This window comes from Herpailurus yagouaroundi, unplaced genomic scaffold (assembly GCF_014898765.1).
Source record: "Herpailurus yagouaroundi ecotype Mexico unplaced genomic scaffold, PumYag 159, whole genome shotgun sequence".
Classification (NCBI taxonomy): Eukaryota; Metazoa; Chordata; class Mammalia; order Carnivora; family Felidae; genus Herpailurus; species Herpailurus yagouaroundi.
Window position 1 is genome coordinate 18,934,349 of NW_024412400.1, and position 21,441 is coordinate 18,955,789.

General features: G+C 37.5%; 1 protein-coding gene across 5 annotated transcripts in view; it reads right to left on the reverse strand.

The window, feature by feature from the left end:
* Nucleotides 1-21,441, reverse strand: part of UBE2E2 (ubiquitin conjugating enzyme E2 E2) — a 399,100-nt gene that overhangs the window by 76,930 nt on the left and 300,729 nt on the right. For 3 of the 5 annotated variants that reach the window (XM_040480077.1, XM_040480075.1, XM_040480076.1), the window contains exon 4: nucleotides 16,781-16,913. The exons of the other annotated variants lie outside the window; for them this stretch is intronic. In XM_040480077.1, coding sequence (XP_040336011.1) covers nucleotides 16,781-16,913 — 133 coding nt within the window. The remainder of the gene's footprint in view (nucleotides 1-16,780; nucleotides 16,914-21,441) is intronic. 5 annotated transcript variants of the gene reach the window in all.

The following is a 21,441-nucleotide window of genomic DNA, read 5'->3' on the forward strand; positions in this document are numbered from 1 at the left end:
AGAGTGATATAGGCCTACCTCAAGAAACAAGAAAAATCTCAGTTAAATAATCTGATCTTACATCCAAAGGAATTTGTAAAAGGAGAACAAAGCTCAGTTTGAAGACAGAAAATAATAAAAATCAAGGCAGAAATAAATGAAATAGAGACTAAAAAAATTAGAAAAGATTAATGAAACTAAGAGCTAATTGTATGAAAAGAAAAATAAAATTAATAAACCTGTAGCTAGACGCATCAAGAAAAAAAGAACTCACATAAAGTCAGAAATGAAAGGAGACATTATAACCAATACAATAGAAATACAAAGGATTGTAAGAAAGGTCTACAAAAAATTACACACCAACCAACTGGACGATCTAGAAGAAATGGATAAATTCTTAGAAATACATCATCTTTTCCAAACTAAATTAGGAAGAAATAGAAAATCTGGAGAGAGTGATAACTAGTGACAAAATTGAGTTGGTAATCAAAAAGTTTCCAACACACGGAAGTCCAGGACTATATGGCTTCAAAGGTGAATTTTACCAAGCATTTAAAGAAAAGTTAATACCTATCTTCAAACTATTCCAAAAATAGAAGATGAAGGAATGTTTTCAAATTTATCCTATGAAGCCAGCATTACCAAAGTAAAAAAAAAAAAATTACAGACCAATATCCCTGATGTTGAACTGAATTCAACAACACCTTAAAAATATCATTCACCATGGTCATGGGATTTATTCCAGGGATGCAAGGATGGTTCAATATCCACATGAATCAATGTGATACACCACATTAACAAAATGAAGGATAAAAATCACATGGTCATCTCACTAGATGTAGAAAAAGTATCTGACAAAATTCACCATCCATTCATGATAAAAACTTTCAATACAATGAGTATAGAGGGAACATATCTCAACATAATAAAGGTCATGTATGACAAACCCAGAGCTAACATCATACTGAATGGTGAAAAGCTTAAAGCTTTAAGATCAGGAGCAAGAAAAAGATGTTCACTCTCTGCACTTTTATTCAACAGAGTACTGGAAGTCCTAGATACAGCAATCAGACAAGAAATAAAAGGCATCCAGGGGCACCTGGGTGGCTCACTCAGGTATGTGTCCAACTTCAGCTCAAGTCATGATCTCACAGCTTGTGAGTTTGAGCCCGCATCTGGCTCTGTGCTGACAGCTCAGAGCCTAGAGCCCTGCTTTAGATTCTGTGTCTCCCTCTCTCTCTGCCCCTCCATGACTTTCACACACACACACACACACACACACACACACACACACACTCTCTCTCTCTCTCTCTCTCTCAAAGATAAATGAACATTAAACATTTTTTAAAATAAAAAAATAAAAGGAAAAGAAATAAAAGGCATCCATTATGGTAAAGAAGAAGTAAAACTGTCACTATTTGTAAATGACATGATACTATATATAGAAAACCCAAGGACCCAATCAAACAATTTCAGAATACATGAATTTAGTAAAGCTGCAGGATACAAAATTAATATACAGAAATCTATTGCATTTCTATACACTAATAACAAAGTAGCAAAAAGAGAAATTAAGAAAACAATCCCATTTATAATCATATCAAAAAGAATAAAATACCTAAGAATAAATTTAACCAAAGAGGTAGAAGACGTGTACTCTGAAAACTGTAAGACATGGATAAAAGAAATTGAAGATGACAGAAACAAATGGAAAGGGATTCAATGCAATCACTATAAAAAATATGAATAGTATTTTTTACATAATTAGAAAAAAAACCCTAAAATTTGTATGGAACCACAAAAGACCCTGAATAGCCAAAGCAATCTTGAGAAAAAAGAACAAAGCTGGTGGTATCACAATCTCAGATTTCAAGATATACTACAAAGCAATAGTAATCAAAACGTTATGGTACTGGCACAAAAAGACATAATATCAATGGAAGAAGACAGAAGGCCCAGAAATAAACCCATGCTTATACAGCCAATTTACCTATGACAAAGAAAGCAAGAATATACAATAGGGAAAAAGAAAGTCTCTTCAATAAATGATGTTGGGGGGCACCTGGGTGGCTCAGTCAAACATCTGACTTCGGCTTCTCATAGTTCATGGGTTCGAGCCCTGCGTCGGGCTCTGTGCTGACAGCTCAGAGCCTGGAGCCTGCTTCAGGTTCTGTGTCTCCCCCTCTCTTTGCTCCTCCCCCATTCATGCTCTGTTTCTGTCTTTCAAAAATAAGTAAAAGTTAAAAAAAAATGATGTCGGGAAAACTGGACAGCTATATGCAAAAGAATGAAACTGGACCACTTTTGTATACTATACCCCAAAATAAGTGCAAAATGGATTAAAGAGCTAAATGTGACACCTGAAACCATAAAAATGCTAAAAGACCACACAAGCAGTAGTCTCTTGGACACTGGCCTTAACGTATTTATGATACGTCTCCTAAGGTAAAGGGAAACAAAAGCAAAAATAAACTATTGGGACTACTCAAAATAAGCAGCTTTTGCACAGTGAAGGAAACCATCAACAAAACAAAAAGGCAACCTAGTAAATGGAAGAAGGTATTTGCAAATGATATGCCCAATGAAGGGTTAATATCCAAAATATATAAAGAACTCCTACAACTCAACACCAAAAAAACACACATTAAAAAATGTTTGTTTTAAACATTTGTTTAAAAAACTGATTAAAAAATGGGCAAAAGATATGAATAGACCTTTTTTGAAAGACACACAGATAGTCAACAGAAAAGATGCTCAACATCACTCATCATCAGGGAAGTGCAAATGCAAATCAGAATGAGATATCACACCAATAAAAATGGCTCCTATCACTCTAAATCGTATACTCTGGTGGAAATGTAAATTGATGCAACCACTGTAAGAAACAATATTCAGGTTCTTCAAAAAATTAAAAATAGAAATGCCATATAATCCAGTAATTCCACTACTATTTATCCAAAGAAAATGAAAACATTAATTTGAAAAGATACATGCACCCCTATGTTTACTGCAGCATTACATACAGTAGCCAAGATATGGAATCAGCCCAAGTGTGTGTGTGTAAAGAAGATTACACACACACACACACACACACACACACACACACACACACATGCCTAAGGGATATTATAGTAAAGTGAAATAAGTTAGACTGAGAAAGACAATTACTGTATGATTTCACTTATATGTGAAATCTTAAAGACAAAATGAATGAATGAACAAATAAAAAACAGAAATGGACTCTTAAACACAGAAAAAACCTGGCAGTTGTCAGAGGTAGGGAGGTGGGCAGATGGGCAAAATAGGTGGAGACTATGAGGTAAAAACTTCCAGTTATAAAATGCAAGTGAGTGGGCTGAAAAGTACAGCATAAAGAATATATTGGGGTGCCTGGGTGACTCAGTCGGTTAGGCATCTGACTTCAGCTCAGGTCGTGATCTCACAGTCTGTGATTTCGAGCCCCACGTCGGGCTCTGTGCTGACAGCTCGGAGCCTGGAGCCTGCTTCAGATTGTGTGTGAGTGTCTCTCTCTCTCTGACTCTCCCCTGCTCATCCTTTATCTCTCTCTGTCTCAAAAATAAATAAAAACATTAAAAATAAAGAATATAGTCAATAATACTGTAGTATCTCTGTATGGTGACAGATGGTAGTTATACTTGTGAGCATTTTGTAACATATATAAATGTTGAATCACTATGTTATACACCTAACGTTAATACTATATTGTATATCAGATAAAATTCAATAAAAAAATCAGTCTGTTTTTAAAAGCAAACCACTACAGAAGAGATGATGGGTTTTTTTTTAAGTTTATTAATTTTTGAGGGAGAGAGAGAGATCATGTGCACGAGATGAGGAGGGGCAGAGAGATCCCAAGCAGGCTCCACACTGTCAACACAGAGCCTGAATCGGGGCTTGAACCCACAAAACTGTGAGATCATGACCTGAGCTAAAACCAAGAGTCGGGCACTTAACTGACTAAGCCACCCAGGTGCCCCAAAGAATTCGTTTTAAGGAAAGAAAGGAAGAAAAAATGTGGAAATGAATAAAATAATGGCAAAAACGTGAAATAAACATATTGCTTTATGTTATTTCCTTATTGTATAAACTATTATTTTATATAATCTATAGGGTTAGAGATTAAAATAAATTAGTGGGAATGTATAGGGAGAATATAAATATATATATCATACATATGTAAATTTATAATTTTGCAAATGCCAAAACAAAAAACCTTATTTAACCTAATTATTCACAAAAACAAAAGCAAAATGGATGTTTTCCATCAAGTACATAAAAGAAGGCAAGGGGTCATCTAAAGTATGGCTGCTGGCAATAAACTGGATTGTTGTGTTTTTAGCAAAGATCACTTCCAGTTTAGCTACTACAGATGTGAAGGGTCAGGGTAGCTGGAATGGATCAGGAGGCCAAATTTCTTTATTTACTTATTTATTTTTATTTATTTATTTTGAGAGAGAGACAATGAGAGTGAGAGAGTGTGGGATAGAGGGACAGAGGGGGAGGGGGAGAGAGAGAGAGAGACAGAGAGAGAGAAAGAGAAAGAGAGACAGAGAGAGAGAGAGAGAGAGAGAGAGAATCTCAAGCAGGCTCTGCACTATCAGCACAGAGCCAGATGTGGGGCTTAATCTCACGAGGAGGCCAGGAGTTCTCATCCTGGCCTTGGCACTTATTGGCTATGTGATCCTTATCACTTTACTTAAAAGCTTCAGTTTTCTGGGGGCGCCTGGGTGGCTCAGTCGGTTAAGCGGCCGACTTCGGCTCAGGTCATGATCTTGAGGTCTGTGAGTTTGAGCCCCGCGTCGGGCTCTGTGCTGACAGCTCAGAGCCTGAAGCCTGTTTCGGATTCTGTGTCTCCCTCTCTCTGACCCTTCCCCATTCATGCTCTGTCTCTCTCTGTCTCAAAAATAAATAAACGTTAAAAAAAAAGTTTCAGTTTCCTGCAATAATGAAACCTACTTATCAAAGTGAGAGGATCAAGTACGATAGTGAATGTAAAATTACGTAATGTTAGCATAAAATACTAGCCATTAAGAAATACAGTATGATATCTAGTACACAACGCTCCATAACCACCAAGATGTCAGTAGAATTTGAAGCTGAAAAAAGGCTCAAGGAGAGCTTGCAGAAGGTCATTTAGTCCATTCCCTTGCAGGAGTAATTATTTTGATTTATTTTAGTCCTTATTTAGGCACTTGTAGGAAGATTAATTTGTTTGACTGGTATAATTATTCATGCTGTTATGATTTATTAACAGATGAGTCTTTTTAAAATAAGAATATGATATTTTGTGAGGCATTACTGTATACTCTTGCATGGAAAATAACCTCCAATCCTCAAATACTGAGAACATATGGAAAGAAAGAAAATGTGAGTTTTGTTGCTCTTTTCGATTATCAGTCTTTCCTTTGGGACACCCATTCTGGAAATTTTTAGTTTCAAAAACTCAGTTTTGGTTCAAAATTGCATATTTCTGTGGGTGAGGTCATTTATTCTAGGGTTTCAATCCTCAAACCTGTATCTCTAGCTCATATCCCTCACTTGAATTCCAGACCTGTAAAGCTGCCTAATGAACATTCCCCAGCCAAATGTCCTATATGTTCCTCCTAGGAAACATGTCCCTACCTGGTTACTCGTTAGAAACTGGAGAGTCCTCACAGATGTCTCTAATCAGTTAAAAGCGGATACCAATGTTACTGGTAAAACAGTGCTTCTCTAAACAAAAACCAGAATCAGATCTATAGATAAAGAAAACAAATTGATGGTTGGTAGAGAGAAGGGGTATAGGGGGTTGGCAAAATGCATGAAGGGGAGGTTAAAATACAGTCTTCTAGGGGTGTCTGGGTGACTCAGTAGGTTAGGCATCTAAGTGCTGATTTGGCTCAGGTCATGATCTCAGGCTTTGTGGGACTGAGCCCTGCGTTGGGTTCTGCACCGACTGTGCGGAGCCTGTTTGGAATTCTCTCTCTCCCTCTCTCTCTGCCTGTCTCCTGCTTGAGTGTTCTCTCTCTCTCTCTCTCTGTCTCTCTCTCTGTCTCTCAAAAATAAATATAAATAAACATTAAAAAAAAGTACAGTCTTCCAGGTATGAAATGAGTAAGTCACAAGAATAAAAGATACAGCATGTAAAAGATAGAATGTAGTCAATGATACTGTAATAGTGGTATATGGTTGGCAGATGGTAGTTACACTTGTGAGCACAGCATAATGAAGCTGAATCACTACGCTGGACACCTGAAACTCCTGTAACATAGCGTATCAATTACACTCGAATAAGAAAATAAAAGAGAATACTGCTTCTCAACCACAGGTGATCTCCCTAGGGCCTCCAGAGGACATCTGACATTATCTGGAGACACTTCCGTCTGTCACAAATTGGGGGGCTCAGAGTGGGGGAGAAAGACTGCTATTGGCATTTAGTGAGAAGAGGCCAGACATTCTGCTATGGATCCTACAATGCAAATGATATCCCTCCGCGAGAATGAGTTATCTTGTCCAAAGTATCAACCATGCTGAAGTAGAGAAATCTTGCTCTATCGTTTCTTGAATGTAAGCTCTTCAAGAAAGAGTCATTTCTGTATGTTCAGTATCTGGACGGTGCATGGTACATGCATATTTACTGAAGAAAGTAATAAAAAAAAAAAAAAAAAGAATTCACATACCATTCCCCTTGTCTTTATCCCCAAAGCTCCGCCTTCCTTGTTTCCTAGCCTGGACTACTGTATTAACCCCTGCTTGTTGTTCTCCTTGTCTACATGGTCCCCGGGGCTGTGTCTTATTGATCTTTATGAATCAAGGCCCAGAAAGCAGTAAGGGCTCAATAAATCTTTGCTTTATTAGCCTTAGCACAGACATTTTAAATAGAAACTAGTAAGAACTTATAAGAATTTTTGGGGGCGCCTGGGTGGCGTAGTCGGTTAAGTGTCCGACTTCAGCCAGGTCACGGTCTCGCGGTCCGCGAGTTCGAGCCCCGCGTCGGGCTCTGGGCTGATGGCTCGGAGCCTGGAGCCTGTTTCCGATTCTGTGTCTCCCGCTCTCTCTGCCCCTCCCCCATTCATGCTCTATCTCTCTCTGTCCCAAAAATAAATAAAAACGTTCAAAAAAAAAAATTAAAAAAAAAAAAGAATTTTTGGCAGGTTTCTGCTAACATACTAATACCATAAGAAAAATGTATCAGATTGCTTAGAATAGTTACACCTGTATGAAGTAGTGTAGCTATCTGATATTAGGTCTATTCTATTCATAATCTTTAATTTTTGCGTGACTCTGTTTCTCCTTATTTTCTATAGGGGAAGACTGCAAAATACTTGTAAGGGCCAAATGATCACATCTTTCCCCTAACTCAGTGACAAGCCACGATTACATACTGTGATCTTGGTCGGCTAGGAACTGAGAACATTCCTTTCTCCCTAATTTTCCTTGGACCTGCTTAAGCAAATCTCTAAGAGGCTGCTATCTTAATAAGAGATCCAGATTCAAGTCTAAGGGGAAAAATCAAGGAAACTTGATCATTTGCTAAAAAAGAGCTGATATTTGGCTGGTAGTCTTAAAAATGAACTCAGGCCTCCCCATTCTATCCAAACATGAACAAAACAGCATTACATATATAGCCATCCAAACAAGTAATACCTTTAAATAAGGTAAAGAACAATCACAATTTTTTCTTACGTGTAGAATACCATTTTCCCCACCTCATTTCTCAAGTGGATGACAGAAAATAATTTGTTTTAAAATTTACAGACACTTCATCAACACACGCTGTCTGTTCTAGGTCTTGATCTGTTCTCATCAGGGAGTCTTTTCTACAAGGTTAAGAAAATTGCAAATTTGAACTTTCTTCGGGCTTAGCTGTGAAGAAATTTCCCTCTTCACCAGACTATTCCTTCAACACTGCCTTGTTATCTCTGAACTTTCTGAGATTCACAGTGTTTCTCTCAGAGTCCCCAGTGTTAACCTTGTTTTCTGGGACTAGTGGGTCCCTGCCCTTTGATGTTGGGATCCTGAAGATTTTATCTTGAAGCCACCCCACCCTTTTCTCTTCAGAAAACCCTCTCGAGGGGAGAGTGTCACTTGTCTAAATTTGGGAACCTTTCTTTGGAAAAACCACCTCTCTGGTGAGTTGCCATCTTCCCATGGCTGTGACAGCAAGAGGGTTCCTCATTTTCCAAACATCCAGTTTCCTTTGTTCATTGAACCTCCTTACAGAAGAACATCCCTTGTGAAGGAATTTAGGTCTGCCCATTCCTTCCAGTTATGGTGACGGTAATATCAACAAACACCCACTCCCATGTGGAGTGAGGTCAGAGAGAATGGAACTTCAGACTACGAAGGAACATAGTAAAATACTTGTTTGAGACGCCTACCTCTACGGCAAGACTCTCAAAGGGGTGTGTGAGTAGATATGAGAGAGGCTGAATACACACCAACATCTGAGCTTGGGCAAAGGTGTAGGGGGCTGAGTGGATCCAACCCAAATAGATTAAGATGTCTTGGGCAATAAGCATTTCAAGAAAGACAGTGATAAATTAAAGGTATTTCTCCAAAATCTGGGACTGCATCACATTCTATAAAACTAGAAAGGGGGAATCCTCACAAAATAGGACGAAATTGACCTTCCTGTCAGCCAAATGGCTGATTCGCTTTCAGCTTATCGGCAAATTTAATTTTGTTTAGAACAAATAAAGTTGGTGAAAACAAACAAACAAACAAAATCCAATCCTTCTTAGTAATTCTTAAATTGGTGGTAGGACACACAAATGGATACAATGCATACTGTTTTAAAAGTAGGAAGACAATGACCACTGTTTGGATCAATTTTTACTCATCATATGCATCCTGAAATTTCACACCACATTAACATATACCATGGCATTTTTAAATGGTTTATTATAAAGGAGAATGGACTAAAAAAGAAAACTTATGAGATACAAGTAATGCTGTAGCCCAGTCATGACACTGGGATACAAGGCTACTTTGACAGTAAATAACTGTGAAAAGGACCTGTGAAACGGGAAGTAACTTCTCTTAGCTTAGGGTTAACAAAATCCAGAAGTCAGTTTTTTGTGGTTCAACATGGAATTAATACCTCAGTGTCTTTGAAGTAGGAAGACACTGGAGAAAAGCCCCAGATGCCTTTTGGAAAAAAAGATCCTTGCCCAAACTGAAAGGCACTTGAAATCTCTTCCTAACATTCTTTTCTCCTTGTATCATCAATTTCATCTGCTTTCCCCACCAAAATGCTTTAGAGAATGATCTGATATAATTAACTTATACCATAGTGTAAAATGTAAGTGTTCCTTCTTCCAGGAACTGGAGCAATTCAAATCTTCTCTACTGTTGGGGAATGAAAGGATCAGTTTAGAACTGGGTTTGGAGTCCAGTTTAGCTGCTTACTTTCCATGTGACCTCTGGGCCACTTAACCTCAGTGAGCCTTAGTTTTCTAGTCTATAAGCAGGGGTGATGGTAATAATGAATACAGCCTTTAGGGCAAAGTTCTTTGGATTAAATTAATTCAACAATTTTTTACCGAATGCCTATCGAATCTCCAGGCATTGTTACAGCTGCCGGAATATAGGAGTGACATCGAAACAGACAAAGTCCTTGTGCTCGAGAAACTTACATGCTAAATGAAGAAAGGTAGACATAAACTCAGGGACAAAGAAATGTATCATGCCAGGAGGGAGAAGTGCTATGGAGAAAAATCAAGTATGGTGGTTGCGGTGGGAAAGCTCATGGGGAGCAGATGTCAAGCAAGAGCTTCTCTGACAAGGTAACATTTGAGCAGACACCTGAAGGGAAAAATGGAGTGAGCCACACGAATTTTAGGCAGAGGAAAAGAATGCAGGCAGAAGGAAGAGCAAATGTCAAGGTTCTGTGAAAGCAGTATACTTACAGTACCTGAGTCAAGAGTGATTGTGATTTTTGAAATATGTGTATTCATTTTTGAAAGCCAGAGCGAGCGAGTGAGGGAGGGGCAAAGAGAGTGGGAGACTGAGGATCTAAAGCAGGCTCTGCGTTGACACCAGAGAGCCTGATGTGGGGCTTGAACTCATGATGAACCACGAGATCATGACCTGAGCCAAAGTCGGACACTTAACCTACAGGGCCACCCAGGTGCCGTGAGCAACAGCGGTTTTGAAAAGTATATTGCGATTTTACAAGGTTTTGTGTGCTTTTACTCAGTGAGTTGGGAATCACTGAAAAGCTTTAGGCAAAGAACTGATATATCTGACGTATTATAAAAGGACCATTTGGTATAGGGGTGCACACAGCAGAAGGGATAACAGAAGCAGGGATACAAGACAGGAGACTTCCACAATAATCTGGGGAAGGGGAGCAGCTGATGGTGGTTTGGGCCACAGTGTTCGTTACTAGGGAGAGGTGATGAGAAATGGTTAGAGTCTGGATTTATTTTGAATATTTATCTAAGCCAGTGAGACTGGGCCTGGCTAGGGTGTTTGAGAGTAGTTAAAAAGGACTGCAAAGTTTTTACCTTTAGCCACTAGAAAAATGGAATTCTCTTTACTTGAATGGGGAAGACGGGAGGAGCCGGTTTGGCAGGAGTGGGATGGGGCTGTGCAATCAATGGTTTGCTTTTGGACCTGTTAGGTTTGAGATGACTGTTGATGTTAAACTGGAGATGCCAAAAAGGCAATTCAATACATATGAAAGCACTTAATTCACAGCCAGGCTTTGTATAAATGTATGAAGTCAGGTTAAACAAGTTAATTCATGTTACTCCACAACTTGTGTATTCTATCCCCAAGGCCAGAGCAAATGAGTGGGAAACTGCATTTTTGTATGTAAACCATGGCTCCTTCTCAAAACCTGACACACCATCAACTTCTTCAAGCAACAGCAAAAATAGAAACAACAATAAAAACAAGTAAATAATAATAACCTAATTCAAATAAAAAGCAAAACTCCTCGTTGAACTTGTTTTAGGTATAGATCTCACTCTGGCTTTCAAATGCCAGCAATATCATTGCTCCTTACTATAACTAATTAGCTACTTTATTCATGACTAGCCTTGTCCTGTCAGTTTAAGGTTAAACTCTAATGAGGATAATAAAATACAGATTTTGAAAACATGATGGACCTGAATTATCTATTTCATTGCCTGAAAGCAGTTAAGACTCTTCTTATTTGATGACGTTTCATTAGTAAGCAATGTTATAGTTAGATTTAAAAAAAAAAATGGGGCGCCTGGGTGGCGCAGTCGGTTAAGCGTCCGACTTCAGCCAGGTCACGATCTCGCGGTCCGTGAGTTCGAGCCCCGCGTCAGGCTCTAGGCTGATGGCTCGGAGCCTGGAGCCTGTTTCCGATTCTGTGTCTCCCTCTCTCTCTGCCCCTCCCCCGTTCATGCTCTGTCTCTCTCTGTCCCAAAAATAAATAAACATTGAAAAAAAAACCCATAAAACATAAAATATGCTCTGAAACGATGGCTAAAATTATTTTTAAATATACTGATAAAATTTGTTATGAAAAAAATTACATTAAAAAGCTTTTAGGTATTATTAATATTAAAGAGCTTTCTTTTATTCACATAAATACTTTTATGCATGCACTCAGTTTTTAAAACATTTTAGGCACAGATTTTATCATTCCTTTTTGGAAAATACCTACCGGCAGATACCGTCTTGCCATTACCAAAGAAAACAGTGTTTTCCAGTAAAAGATATGAACACTGACAGCATGTTTGACTTGTGCACAGGCTGCCTGAGACACTAAACTAACAAACATACTTCATTCTACCTACCTACCTACTCTTAAATCTGCTTTAAAATACCCACTTACTTTTTATAAGAATATGCAGATCCACAGGGAGACAGAAAAAAAAAAAATCAAACCTGAAAGGGCTACCTCTACGCATTTCTGCCGTAAAAACAAAGATCTGACCTGTTACCTAACATGACTAAGTTGGCACGTATTGTCATCAGAATCTCTGAGACACAATATGTCGCACACAGGGTGTCACAATATTTGCAAAGTGTTTTCAGTAGAAAAAGAGAATACATAAATAAAACAATATAGAAATAAAACATACCCTATTATTTTGCTTCTGAATTTCTCAAGTATGCTTGTTAATTTTATTTGGTGTATAACTTCCAGGGAAAGATTTTCATATTATTCACAACACAAAAAGAGAAAGAGCTGGACAACAGTATATGTGAAAACTTCCACATCTCCTAACTTTTCCTCTATTGGTCTGGCAAAGATTTAAAAAGACTAAGAATCCTCAGAGCTGAGCAGACTGAAGGGAAGAACTGTACTCTTCACTATGTTGATGGCCATGATGTAAACTGATACGATTTTTCTGGAGGGCAATTTGTCAGCCCTTAACAAAATTTTACAGATATAAACCTATCTACTCAGAAGTTCCATGTCAACCCATTTAGCCTCAGGAAATAATTATACAAGTATAGGAAATATGTAATTGTAAGGATATTCATCACATCAATGATTATAACAGAAATACTGGCAACAGCTTAAATGTCCAACAACAGGAAACTAAATTTGGTATATATATACAATGGAATACCCTGTAGCCTCAAGAATTCTAATGCAACTACATATTTATTGAGCAATATTAAGTGTTTGGTGAAAACAGAATATTAGGCAAAAAGTAATTCTAAAAGCAGGAGCAATAGGGCCCAATATTTATTTATATATTTGTGAGTATGCATACAACATATTTATATGCAGAGAACAAAAGTCTCAAAGGAGATATACAAAATGGCATGAATAATTAATTTTTGGGTTAGGATTATAGGTAATTAAAATTTTTTCCTCTTGCTTATTTTCAATTACTTTTTATTCTATAACAAATATGTAGACTTTGTAAAGAACATTAAAATATTTACACACTGGACTTATAAAAAAGTGTAGGTTTTGAGCACAGGAGTAATTATCTATAATATGAATAGGAAAATGTAATCCCCAATAAGATAAAAAGCAATTTCTAGTTTACAAATAAATAGATACCTGAATTATAACACTGAAATATACGTCTATACTGAAAAAAATACAGTATTAAAAAGCTTTGGGATATACCAGAAATTTATAATGCTTTTCTTTTGGCCATATTATTCTTAGATAGTTTCATTAAATGGATATTTTCCCATGGAAATAATATTATCATTGATGGCTACATATTCAACTGAAGACTTGGCATCAGATACCGCAGATACAATTAACAAGGTTGTACAAACAAGAATGCTGTAGGTTTAGTAAGACAGCATAAACATATTGATTATACAAAATTAATGCAGTGAGAATCGTACTCGGATGCAGCATTTCCAAATGTAACTAGTACTTGACCTATTTAAAACCAGCATACTAAATTTAATGGACATTAAATACTCAATTAAAAATTGTTTTGCTTGCCTTATTAGAATTTAGATGGATTTTGGAAGAAATGATTGGAATGGCTTGCCTGATTTTGAAAAATCAGCTAGTTGAGTGTGGGATTTTCAAACTAAAGAAGTCCTACTCCCAAAAGTTCCTATGGCTTGAAGAGGCATCCAAATCACTCCACTGACACTTACATGATGTATCTGAGCACTGTAGTATTTATTTTTTCCCACATTTTAAGTGGTAGAGGTTTATTTATTGATATTTTTAAACTGAAAAACATGGCTAAATGGCTTATTATGTCAAAGTATTTATTTTGAGCATGAGGGCATTTAAAGTCCTCACTTAGGATTCCAAGTGTAAGATTTTGGGGAAAAGTCATCTCATGGATCCCATTACGCTATATTCTAATTTTATGGTATGGATATCTGACAACCATCAGGCAGCCAGTCAGATTTATTTGTGAACCTCTGGCCTCACTAACACTTCTCTCTGACACCTACTACTATCTGGGTTCATTCTTCAGAGTATTGGGAAATGGCTCATTAATCAAACTATGTGGCTAAGGCTGATGAAAAAAGAACAAAGGGTGACGGCAACAGAGGAAAAGCACCAAGACAATGCCAAATGCAGACTACTTAGAATAACAGGAGACTAGAAAGGCATGGACATGGTACCTCAAAACTATTAATAATAAAAGTGTTTGTTTTAGCTAACAGCTTTCAAGACACCCACAACCCCCACCAAAGAGCATACCTGTCTACAAAATCTGGTTTCTAAAACTGATAAATTAGGGGATGATAATTTGCTCTGAAAAACTTCCCACGGGTGCACCTTTAAGTGTGCATTTAAATTGTGATTTGAGTTACCAAAGTTTGATTTTTCCTTTGTCCTAAGAGATTGTTTAATCAAATTCATTCAGTGGTGGAGCTTAATTTTTTTCTGGTAATATTCTGATAGGTAATAATTCAGCTTTTTAAAAAACAGAAATATTAGCAAATAGTTACTCCCAGGAAAGGGAAGCCCACTGTCTCAGAAGTCGAGCTATTCAAAAGCAGACTGTACAGCTGTGGATCAGATATTCCCCATAAGAATTAACATCTACTTCCCTGTGACACCCTCCTGTTTCTAGTTTTGTCCCATCCAGTCATCCAGAGTAAGGTCTAAACCCTAACCCACACCACAGTTCCTGAAACATTTGAGGACAGATACTACCATTCCTCCTAGTCCTATTTTTACTGGTGAACATCTCCAGGTTAACAGCGGAAAGTACATCGTCTGTAAAGTCAGATTTCAGTAAATTCTTGGTTGTCTACCAGAAACCTCTCTAAGCCTCACCTAAGTTTCCTCATCTGTGAAAGGGAACATCTAACCCTTTGTGGGGTGTTTTAGAAAAGAAAGGAGTTGGCACGGCTGATGTCCACTGTAGTGTTTTACCCAACGAAGCAGCTCAGGAATGTGGATGACTCTTTCCCCAGCTTAATCTTGTTTATTCTTCTTAAAATGAAGAGCTTAGAAGTGAATGAAGCCCTCCAGATACAGCGCAACTGGTGCAGAGTTCTGGGGATCGTAGTCCCGAAAATGTCACCGTAAGGCTTCAGGAACCTTAAGTTCCCAAAGAATTTTAGTCAGCTAAAAGCCCACAAGTTTTATTTACATGAACATGAAGTAGGTCTCTCTTTCCTGTCTTGTATCATGATTTCCTTCTAATTCTCACTGAAATACTACACATTTAGTCATGTTAAATTCCATCCTGTTAGTTTCAGGCCATTCTTGCAGTCCATCCAAGCCTTTTTGGAAACAATTATTTTATCTAACTTATCAGTTCCCTCTTCTAGCTTAAATCTACACATTTCGGGGGCGCCTGGGTGGCGCAGTCGGTTAAGCGTCCGACTTCAGCCAGGTCACGATCTCGCGGTCCGTGAGTTCGAGCCCCGCGTCGGGCTCTGGGCTGATGGCTCGGAGCCTGGAGCCTGTTTCCGATTCTGTGTCTCCCTCTCTCTCTGCCCCTCCCCCGTTCATGCTCTGTCTCTCTCTGTCCCAAAAATAAATAAATGTTGAAAAAAAAAATTAAAAAAAAAAATAAATCTACACATTTCTGTCATGCCGAACGTGGATAAGCCCACACCACTCCGGGTGATTTATGGGTTCGGTCCCAGTAGAATGAAAGACATAAGGTTCCCTTCCAGTAAAAGGAGAAAGTAAATATTAGACACACGACTGCTTCATCTCTGAAAACCAACCTAATGCAGGAATGGGTGGTCACCGGTGCCACCAGCTCTGTCAGCTTGGATAAAATGTATTGTGTGATGTAGAAAAGAACATGGGCTTTGGACTCCAACTTCCTGGGTTCAAATACGGACACCACTATTTGCATGCTGTGTAATACTGGGACAGTTACTTAGTTTCTCTGTGCCTTGGTTTCTTCTTTAGTAAAATTATACTTGTTACTTTTGCTTTGATATCCAAGCATCAGTGGAAAGGAAGGAAGGAAGAGAGGGAAAAAAGGGAGTAAAGGTAAGAGGGAGGGAGAGGAATTACAGAAATTCATGGTAAAGGCAGTTTTATTTTCACTTTTTAAAACTGTGCACTCCAACATACATCTCAAGTAAGTTTTATTTCCCTCTGCAATGAGGGGTTAAGTCAGGTCAAATAAGAATTCTTTTTTGGTGGCCAATGCACAGAGGCAGTATTTTTAGGGTCTTTTCCTTTTCAAAGTGGAGAATGAATTAAAACCCATCAAATCATCAAATGACTGACTTACAGACAGTAGAAAGGAACGTGAAGAATTCGTAAAGTGTATAGTTTTGTCTTAAATAAGTGTAGATTTCCTATGTTCATTAATTAGTCATTTACATTAACCAACTATTACAAATACTTCTTTACTAAATTCTCTTGGCATCATTTTTCAGCCTTTGTGGGTCACACTTTCCATTCTAGCACATGTGTAGTTCATGTGAGCAGCTGAACTTTCAAAACTCCAAACTCCATAGCTGGAGTACCCTAAGTACCCTAAGACCTGAGTAGTGGGACTCCCTCTGCATTTAGTCTGGCTCCTGGGCTCGGTTCTGGCTCCAGCTTCGGGCTGTGTCTGGTTTTCTGGGTTCCAAGGCTGGCAAAGGCCCAATCTCACTCACCTAGTTCCACCCATTACATGCTGTTTTATGTTACATTACAACATAAACCACAGAAAGGAGACGCTGAGAAAGGATGAGAAAAATCAATGAAATATGAGTGAGGGGTTGGGGTAGGGATATAGCCTATAATTTTTCACATTCTGTTTCCTTTTAAATACAATTAGCCCTGGAAATCTGTCTGTGTTAACAGAATAGACATGCATTCCTAGATATGTATATTTAAGAATATGTATATGTGTATACATATACAACAGTACATATTGCTAAAAATGGATGAATACTTCATACTGACCTTAGGGGGTTTAAACGGATAGTCTGGTGAAAAGGTAATGTCAAGAAAGAACACCCCTCCTTCATAGACAGATCCTGGGGGTCCCAATATAGTTGACCTCCATTCATAAATGTTGTCTCCTTTGGGTCCAGCACTGAAATAAGACAATCAAATGAAATGTGCTTAGAGATTATGTAAAGCCTGAAATTAAAAAAAAATTCTATTTTGGTAACAATAAATTGAGCAATTGCAATAAAACACAACAAGTAGGATAATTCTATATGATGGTTCACTTGCCAGTATCATCAATATTCTATAAAGAAAAGATGTTGGTATTACTTAATAAAACAGAATCAGGAAGATTCTGTTTTGCCATCCACAATCCTGTACCTATTGAACAAAAGATTCCTAGGACCAAAGACCAGAGGTAGAAGCACAAATGTTTAATAAAGCATGACATTATTTGTGAGGTCTTAAAAAAGATGATTTGGTCATAGAGTGAAAGAGACAAATTTTTGAAGACAGAAGGGCCACTAGAGAAAATAAAGTCTAATAAAAAATAATCTAATCCGTCTGTTAACAACTGAGAATACAAATGAGGTTCATAGAGATCAGTAAATGTTCATCATCCATAAAATTCAGCTCAAGTATCATATCCCACGTGAATCTTCCTCTTTTCTCTTTTCCCGCCAAAGAATCTCTGCTCCCTTGGCCCTCATGTATCATGAATAGTGTGGCCTGTAGAAAACAAGATGTATTTCATTTTATAACAATGTTTTTAATTAAAAAATGTTTTAAAGTAAGTTCTAGGCCCAACGTGGGGCTTGAACTCACAACCCCGAGATCCAGAGTTGCATGCCCTACCAACTGAGCCAGACAGGCACCCCCATAAACTGTATTTTTAAAGTGTTTACTTTTTCTGCCACTCCCTAGAAGTTCCTTGAGGAATAGATTTTTGCCCCGTCTTAAGGCCTAGTAAGTACATTTTGTTTGATGATGATGCATTAATAGGAAAGCAAGTGAAGCCACATGGCGACTAGCAATAAACATCTGTCTCTGACTCTCAGAGAAACTCGCTGAGGAAACTAATGCCCACATGAGTCACATGAATTGCAATATCTCAGGTGAACAAAAGGACAAAATGAGATTATAATTCAGCTTTTCAGTGTTCTTTTTGCTACATCAAGCTAATACCTACATCTAATAGCCACAAATTCCCCTCATGTCCAGTAGCAAACTCTTTGGGGAGGATTTTATTGTCAACAAAGATTTAGTTACTACTCTTTCTTATTTTGAAATTAGTTTAGATCTACAAAAACTTCATTGTTGAGCAGTGTAGCACAAAAGCATGCATCTTAATTAAGTTGGGATATGCACTGGAAATGCAAGGATAGTTTAATAATAGAAAATCATTAATGTAATTTACCTAAGATATTAAAGTTGGAAAAAAAAAGGGATAATCTCAATGGGTGCAGGAAAAGCACTCAATAGGCTTTAATAATGGCCATTTATGACAAAGAAACTTTTTAGCAAAAGTGGAATAGACAAACTTCTTTAACCTGATAAAGAATATCTACCAAAAACCTCACAGCAACTAATATATTCAGTGGCAAAATACCAAAAGTATACCCTTTAAAAATTGAGGAACAAGATAAGGTCACCCACTACATATACTTCTAATCAATACTGTATTAGAGATCATATCCATCAAGGTATGGAAGACACAAGGAAGGAAAAAACAAAAGGTATGGATTGAGATGGAAAAAATAAAACTGTGAGCATCTGCAGTATTTATGTACACAAAAAAATCTATATAAAATTTATTAAACTTAATAAAAGAGTTTATAAAGTGGCTAGATATAAGATCAATATGAAAAGCCAACTGAATTTCAACACACTAACATTAGAAAATATATTTTAAAATATCTTGTAGTAGTATTAGAAACACACACACAAAAAACCTATGAATAAGTTTCATAAAAATATGTAAGATTTTTTTGAAGAGAATTAAATAAATGGAGAGTTTATGAGTAGGGAGATCCAGCATCCTACAGATGTCAGTTTTCCCCATATTGATCCAATGCAATTCCAATCAAAAGTGTAACAGTTATTTAAAAAATGAAACTTGATGGGGAGGCTCGGATGGTTAAGCATCCAACTCCTGATTTCGGCTGAGGTAATGATCTCATGGTTTGTGGGATTGAGCCCTGCATTGGGTTCTGAACTGATAATGAGGAGCCTGCTTGGGGTTCCCTCTCTCTCTCTCTCTCTCTCAAAATAAATAAAAATAAACTTATGAAAAAAATAAACTTGACAACTTAGTTCTAAGATGTGCTTGGAAGCTCAGAGAAAATCATCAAACTTTTCTGCACACTTACAGGAATCTGATATATGTCAGAAGTGATGGGGCTAAGCAAACGGTTTTTGTATATGACAAATAGAAAAACTGGATTTCTACTTCAATAAATATACAAACCCTGTTGTAGATGGATTAAGCACTTCAATGCAAAAGTCAGAAGTTTAAGAGGTTGCCTAAAGAGAATGGCAAGCCACAAACTAAGAAAAGACATTTGGATCATATAAAATTGATCAAATTCTAGTGTCCAGTATACGGATTCCTGTGAATCAAAAAGAAAAAGACTAGCAATAACTTAGAAAAGACATAAATAGGCATTTCCAAAAAAGAGGAAACATGAATGGCCAATAATCATATGAAAAATATTCAATTTCATTAAATTATGGAAATGAAAACTTCAAATTACAGTTTAATATTATTTTACACTATATACAGGCAAAAATAAAAGCGTGACAAAATCAACTGTTGATGAGGATGTGGAAAAACAAGAACTCCTATACATTGTTGAAGAGTGCTCAATCACTTTGGATAAGAACGTGGACTTTAGGTTGAATCTATATACTCCTGTGTTACAACATTTCAATTGCATTCCTAGGTACATACCACAGAGAAATTTTTACACATGCGCACCAGAAGACATATACAAGAATGTTCACGGAAACACTATTTGTAATAGCAAAACTGGAAACAACACAGATGTCCATTGACAGAAAAAGGAATAAATTCATCCAAAGGAATACTACATAGAGTGAAAATACACTGATTAACATGGAAAAATCTTAAAAATATCAGATTGAATAAAAAAAGCAAGTCTAAAGAAATATATACAATATGATGTAGCATTTTCATCAAGTTTAAAAATATATTGTTGAGGACACATACATATGTGGTGTGGCAAGAAAATCAAAGAGAACAAAGCTCCAAAGAGTAGTTTCTTATGTAGAATCAGATGGTAGAGGAGAAGCATCTAGGAGCTGCAATGGTTCTGATGATGGTCTACTTTTCAGTATGTATGGTGGATTCAGGAGTTACCTGTTTCATTACTAGGTCTCATAATTTACTTACGTGTTAGATATGTTCTTAGATATGTACCAAGTTTTTGTATTAAGAACAAGTGTGCCAAAAAAGTCTATCAAAATCATACATGAAGAAAGTAAGATGCAGCATATGTGCAGTGTGATCCTATTATATAAACTAGAAGCATAAAACAGTATTTTATATATTGTTTGTGGACACACATATATGTCCACGTCTTTAAAGAAATGAACTAAAAAAGACAGACCTAAATTCATGACAGTGGATGTGCAGGGAACAGGAGAGAGGTGTAGGGCGATTGATGGGATAGTTCTGAAAATGGGGAATGAAGAAGAGTTTAATCAAACAATTTTTTTTAATGTTTATTATTATTTTTTTTATTTTATTTAAAAAAAAATTTTTTTTTCAACGTTTATTTATTTTTGGGACAGAGAGAGACAGAGCATGAACGGGCGAGGGGCAGAGAGAGAGGGAGACACAGAATCGGAAACAGGCTCCAGGCTCTGAGCCATCAGCCCAGAGCCCGACGCGGGGCTCGAACTCACGGACCGCGAGATCGTGACCTGGCTGAAGTCGGACGCTCAACCGACTGAGCCACCCAGGCGCCCCTTTAATGTTTATTTTTGAGAGAGAGAGAGACATAGAGTCTGAGCAGGGGAGGGGCAGAGAAAGAGGGAGACACAGAATCTGAAGCAGACTGTGATTTGGTGTGTGAGCTGTCAGCACAGAGCCCGACGTGGGGCTCAAACTCATGAACCATGAAATGGTGATCTGAGCCAAAGTTGGACACTTAACTGACTGAGCGAACCACCCAGACTCCCTGAAGCAGAGTTCAATTTTGTCTCTAGTTTCGATCTCTCTTATTTAAAAAGGATGAAGTAAAAAGATAAAATCAGATCACAGTGTATTGCAAAGTACTGAAATATGTTGAGAAGCAGGGCACGCATCCCTGCCACATCCTCTTTACCTACCTCTCCTGAAGCTGACAGTGAGGTACAGACAGAATGTACCGAGGCCAGATGACAATAAAGCTTTGGCAACAACAGCTCCTTGTTGCCAGACAAGCTCACTCATTCAGATGAATAATGCACATGGTTACGCCTTGAGCTATAATTAGACTCAATATGAATAGATAAGTTTATCAGAAGGAAGAACTTAAAAGTAGAGTAAATTATAGGTTTGTAGTTACAACATTACTTCAAGGAGGATGAAGAAATTTAGCTGAAAAAACACACACAGAACACAGCTATGAAACAATGTGCGTAGACATGTTTCCACAATACCAAGACGC